The 6161-nt window shown below is 42.0% G+C and overlaps 1 protein-coding gene across 1 annotated transcript; it reads right to left on the bottom strand.

Moving 5' to 3' along the window:
- Positions 1–579: 579 nt before the first annotated feature.
- zgc:110699 (uncharacterized protein LOC325371 homolog) lies at positions 580–6015 on the bottom strand. The gene is made up of 8 exons (XM_061664705.1): positions 5876–6015; positions 5722–5790; positions 5454–5510; positions 5292–5365; positions 4766–4904; positions 4314–4407; positions 2551–2622; positions 580–754 (listed from the first exon to the last, which is right to left on the bottom strand). The coding sequence occupies exons 2-8, from the start codon at positions 5765–5767 to the stop codon at positions 646–648; spliced, it is 591 nt and encodes a 196-aa protein (XP_061520689.1). The 5' UTR covers positions 5768–5790; positions 5876–6015; the 3' UTR covers positions 580–645.
- Between the last annotated feature and the right edge of the window lie 146 nt (positions 6016–6161).

Genomic DNA, 6161 nt, shown 5'->3' with positions numbered 1-6161 from the left:
ATTCATTCATTCATTTTCCATACCGCTTATCCTCAGTAGAGTCGCAGGCGTGCTGGAGCCTATGCCAGCTGACTCTGGGCGAGAGGCAGGGTACGCCCTGGACTGGTCACCAACCAATCGCAGGGCAACCATTCGGACTCACTGACATAACAATTTAGTGTCTTCAATTAACCTACCATGCATGAGTCTATTTTTTTTAAAAAAAATTGGGAATGTGGGAGGAAACCGAAGTACCTGAAGAAAACCCACTCAGGCACGGGGAGAACATGCAAACGCCACACAGGCGAGGCCGGAGTCATAAGACAGAAGTGTGATCAATTTTGTGTTGCTGTTTGTTGAGACACCTGTGCTTTCAGTTTCACTTTTGCTACCTGTGCTTATCGTTTTGCAATAGAGTGTAAAATGTGTTTTAGTGGTTGCAAATATGTTAGCAATTTGTGTCTAACTAAGTGAAAAGTGCTTAGAGTTCTATTAAATGATTGACCAATTCAATAAGTGGGTTGAGGCAATGAGAATTTGGTTGCGACAATCGGGTTTTGTGGTTAACAATTGCGAAATACTGTAAGAAGACACCAAATCTGTAGTTTCCATATAGGTTTAATACAGACCCAAGTATTCCTTGATAGTGCAATGAATGTGTCAAGGTCACCACTGCATGGTTTTAGACCGGGTCAGTTTTGTAGTCAGAGCATGGCGCATGGTCAGCATGTAGGAACGGCGGTAAGGCAGAGGCTGCTGCTGATCCAGGACTCGCCTATCACACATGGGTGGAGAGACAGTCCCATTGTTAGTAGCGAGCCCTTCCTGTGCGGTCCTGATTGTCTGAGCATGTAACCTTAAGGGGCCCCTGGTGGGTTTTCGAGCACAATCTACAGATGTGCAGGTGCTATACAGACCGGTACAAGCATGCTGCAATAATGAGGCTTCTGTGTTCCAAGAATTAGAACCACGTGAGGAACCGCCTTTCCATATACAGTAAATGTTGCACAAAGCTGCAGGCATGGAAAAAATTGATGGTACCTTTCTTTTGAAGAAAGAAAAAAAATCACAATGGTTAACAGAAATTCCTAGAAACTGACAAAAGTAATCAATACATTTAAAACATAATAAAAAATTATTAAAACGCCATTGACAGGCTACCCGAAAATTTTCATCGCCGGCGTGCAACATCGTATTCCAGCCAATCAAAATGCATATAAGCTTCCGCTCAGGCTACATTTCCGTGTTTTAAGCAAGCGAGACACCAATCGCTCAATGTGTGGGGGTGTGTCGGCAAGCCTTGTTTCTATTAGATGGTCCGATCCAATCAGGTTTGACCAAATCGTGCAGTGTACGGCAGGCCTTCGTCTATGAGGGGCCGTTAGGGACATTATTCAGGATTAGCTCTCACACTTACTATTCAAATGCTTTCACACACACACAGAAACTACTGAAAGACTCCCATATGGACTACTCAAATGCTCTCATACGCACGAGTCTTGCTCTCATCAACACTACTCAAATGCGTTCGCGCAAGCACGTCAATCACATTCTCGCACACATCACTGGCATTCACGCGTTCATGTCAATCATGCTCACACATGAATAGTGCAACTCTTTTATTAGGTAGTTCAATTCAAAAAGTGACATTATAGAGATCAACTGCACACTGCAAACACTCAGAGTGAAGTATTTCATATTTAAAATATGTATTATTTTGATGATTGTCGCACATAGCAAATAAAAAAAATTCCCCATATTGAGAAACTAAAATATAACGTCAAACGAAATAGTCAATTAATTCCAGAAAGTGATTTTTAATGTAGAAATTAGGCTGGAATTTGTCCTCTGAAAAGTACTTCAGCGTTTAATCACTCTATGAGTACTGAAGAAAAACTTTTCAACGATATTCTCATTTATTGAAATGTACGTATATTTAAAAAAGTCATTAAATATTCGTCTCTGACTGTGTGTAGTCTGGAGTTATATCTATGACACAAGTTTCACTCAGACAATTAAATTCCTTCATTTTCTTTGGACACCTCATGAGGTACACTAGAGCAGGGGAGCTGAAACGCGACTATCCGGTTTGCAACGAACCGTATACGTTTCAGATTGTAACGGTGTTGAAAATCTGTCTTAAACACACGTCCACTGCGCTTTAGCCTGAAAGGCACATTTATTCGGCAGCGTCTGCGACCGAACAATGGCGTCTCGCTCTTGATAGACGAGCCAGCCTTGCCCTACATCATACACGACACGGCTTGATTGGCCGACCATTACGTCATATCCTCCAGCACTTACACAAAGTCAAATGCTCTCATTGACATTGACGTTTTTGGGTTTTCAATGGGGAAATATGAGTTGGGAGTGTTTTGAGTTACAAGCGCGGTAATGGAACAAAATAAACTCGTATCTCAAGGTACCGCCGTACTTCTGTCTACGTCAAGGTATTTGTAACCATTGAAGGATTTCTCTCTTTGATGGAACTGTACCAACAATTTTGTCCACATCTGTATGTGTGGGGCTGGTAAGTATGTGAAAAGAACTGTTTACACGACTGAAACCAACCTGATGAGCTGAAACACGGCTGCTTCCACAGCTAATGCAGAGTCAGCCACTGACAGCTCTCTGAAACCACACCTTCATGCAAACGCGCAGGCACGCAGGCACACACATCACACATATATCACACACATCACTTGGGCCATTCTAACTGTGGTTCTCCAATTAAGTACAACCCCAATTCCAATGAAGTTGGGACGTTGTGTTAAACATAAATAAAACAGAATACAATGATTTGCAAATCAATTTTATGGCTGCAACACATTCCAAAAAAGCTGGGACAGGGTCTTGTTTACCACTGTGTTACATCACCTTTTCTTTTGACAACATTCAATAAACGTTTGGGAACTGAGGGCACTAATTGTTGAAGCTTTGTAGGTGGAATTCTTTCCCATTCTTGCTTGATGTACAGCTTCAGCTGTTCAACAGTCCGGGGTTTCCGTTGTCGTATTTTATGCTTCATAATACGCCACACATTCTCAATGGGAGACAGGTCTGGACTGCAGACAGGCTAGTCTAGTACCCGCACTCTTTTACTACGAAGACACGCTGTTGTAACACGTGCAGAATGTGGTTTGGCATTGTCTTGCTGAAATAAGCAGGGGCGTCAATGAAAAAGACGTTGCTTGGATGGCAACATATGTTTCTCCAAAACTTGTATGTACCCTTCAGCATTAATGGTGCCTTCTCAGATGTGTAAATTACCCATATCATTGGCAGCCCCATACCATCACAGATGCTGGCTTTTGAACTTTGCGTCCTCAACAGTCCAGATGGTTCTTTTCCTCTTTGGCCCGGAGGACACGACGTCCACAATTTCCAAAAACAATTTTAAATGTGGGCCCGTCGGACCACAGAACACTTTTCCACTTTGCATCAGTCCATCTTAGATGAGCTCGGGCCCAGAGAAGACTGTGGCGTTTCTGAGTGTTGTTGATAAAAGGCTTTTGCTTTGCATAGTAGAGTTTCAAGTTGCACCTACGGATGTAGCACCGAACTGTATTTACTGACAGTGGTTTTCTGAAGTGTTCCTGAGCCCATGTGGTGATATCCTTGACACATTGATGTCGGTTTTTGATGCAGTGCCGCCTGAGGGATCGAAGGTCACGGGCATTCAATGTTTTCGGCCTTGCCGCTTACATGCAGTGATTTCTCCAGATTCTCTGAACCTTTTGATGATATTATCGACCGTAGATGATGAAATCCCTAAATTCCTTGCAATTGTACATTGAGGAACATTGTCCTTAAACTGTTCGACTATTTTCTCACAAAGAGGTGAACCTCGCCCCATCTTTGCTTGTGAATGACTGAGCAATTCAGGGAAACTCCTTTTATACCCAATCATGGCACCCACCTGTTCCCAATTAGCCTGTTCACCTGTAGAATGTTCCAAACAGGTGTTTGATGAGCATTCCTCAACTTTCTCAGTTTTTTTTTTGCCACCTGTCCCAGCTTTTTTGGAACATGTTGCAGCCATAAAATTCTAAGTTAATGATTATTTGCTAAAAACAATCAAGTTTATCAGTTTGAACATTAAATACCTTGTCTTTGAAGTGTATTCAATGAAATATATGTTGAACATGATTTGCAAATCATTGTATTCTGTTTATGTTTAACACAACGTCCCAACTTCATTGCAATTGGGGTTGTATGTACCAAACAAAGTTTGTGAAGACATTTGGTGACACCAGTCAGCCATTTTGTAAGCACTGAGAGTACATTTGAAAGAAAAACACACACCGATCATTTACGATATACAGTATACAAACCTTAAATCATGGGCCAGTCTCTGTCCTTCCTCTGTTGTCACCTCCCTGCCAATTTCCAAGTCTGCTTTATTTGCTACCAGCACTGTTGGGATAGCTGAGTCACACACACATATACTGTTATTTCCCGGATGGAGACTTATAAGTCTGTTTTCGAATTTAATGAGTACAGTCACGTGGCTGTGTAAACGCTTATTTTTCTACAACATGCTGAGTATCTGGTGTGTGTGTGTATGCACACGTGTGTGTCAAGGTGACAATAGGCAGGCTTCATCCAGGAATTACACAGAGCGCAAACATAGTGAAGTGTCCCACTGTAGATCACACAGTGCTGGTTCTTGTGTTCCGGTGGGTTAGTCAGTAGTCTTGATGTATTACTATTACTGGTGATGCGGCCACGATGCCGTAAAAGACGTGAGAGTCTCTGATTGCTGTGAGTCAATGCCTTTTTTTACCCAGACTCTGTTTGCTTTGGTCAATGAGTCTTTTGAGCCGTGAGACCTCCAGGAAACTTTGGCGGTGTGTGATGGAATAGAGCAACAGGAAGCCATCAGCCCAGCAGACGGATGCCTTCAGAGAAGGCGACCATCTCTCCTGTCGCAAACAACGCCACCAATATACTTTATAGCCCTCGGGATAAATGATTTCCCTTTCAGAATCAACATTTTCTATGGCATACTATGCTACAAAATACTCCCGCAAATGTCTGCCATTAATTTTGAACAAGATTTTTCAATGTGCACAAACACAAGTGTCATTTTTCAATTAATGCTGAAATGTATACACCAATGTAAGTCTAACAAAATGAAATTTTAGATCAACAACTCAAATTCACAATAATTTGACCACAGGTAAGGCTGATCATTGAAATTAAAAATGGTTGTGTTGACTGAGAAATGGATTTTAAAAAATAAATAAACGTACTCAACTACAATGTATGAGGTCCACAACGGGTTTGTGAGCAGTAGGCTGATAATGTACCTTATATGATGTATCCAAGATCTCAAGGTCAACAGCTTCCTGATCTACCAGTCGGCAGCATCTGTAAGTTATTTCTGTGGTGGAACACATGATGGCAGTGAGAGGGAAGCCTTTCCCCCCCTCCCCCCATTATTCTGGAACGTTAACTTGTAACGATCATACCCTTCTTGTGGTCATATTCGCCAATGTACCGCTTGGTCATGAAGCGGACGCACAAGGCTGTAGAAATAATAATTTAAAAAAAAGGTAGAGCACACTGCTGTACAGAAATCAAAGCATTAAAATCTTAGGAAGTTGAAAAAAGTGCTCTTTCCTTGTTTGGCTTGACGATGGATGCGGCGAGCAAATAGTCATACAAAGCATATTTTCCCGACATTTTAAACTTTGACGAGAGACAGTCAACAGATTAATCTTCACATGGGGAGTCTACCTGTCTTTCCTGTGTTTGGAGTTCCCAGGATGAGGAGTTTAACCATTCCGCACTGCTGGGTGCCTGTCTCTGCATAAAACATAGAAAAAAAATCATCAACACAAGTATAGATAGAAAAGGCTAGACATTAAAAGCAATTTTACTTTAGACTGACCTTGAAAATAAACTAACAAATAAAGTTGGGGGGAAAACACGAAAGCTCCCCTCCTCTTGCTCTGCTGTTGCCTGCTCAAAGGAGACTGACTCGCAGGGACACGAGGCAGCTGGGCGGAGGACGCGCACAAAACGCAGCTTCCCAATCTAGCTGCAGACATTCAGAAAGTTTTTGCAGGGCCTTATATACAAACCATCTAGCGACAGCTGTAATATCCAGCACGTCTCCACATTCCACTTATTACATAAAATGTAATTACATGTATCCTCCCCCTCAGATATATCAA

Source organism: Phycodurus eques, chromosome 1 (assembly GCF_024500275.1).
Source record: "Phycodurus eques isolate BA_2022a chromosome 1, UOR_Pequ_1.1, whole genome shotgun sequence".
NCBI lineage: Eukaryota > Metazoa > Chordata > Actinopteri > Syngnathiformes > Syngnathidae > Phycodurus > Phycodurus eques.
This window is presented reverse-complemented; position numbering and strand designations above follow the sequence as displayed.

Bases quoted from the DNA above. Each gene is read 5' to 3' on its own strand.
- zgc:110699 (XM_061664705.1), bottom strand. From the start codon at position 5,767: ATGGTTAAACTCCTCATCCTGGGAACTCCAAACACAGGAAAGACAG. The intron at 5,511-5,721 runs GTAGACTCCCCA...TTATTTCTACAG, and splicing joins TCCAAACACAGGAAAGACAG to CCTTGTGCGTCCGCTTCATG. The intron at 755-2,550 runs GTTGGTTTCAGT...CATGTGTGATAG, and splicing joins GCCGTGTTTCAGCTCATCAG to GCGAGTCCTGGATCAGCAGC.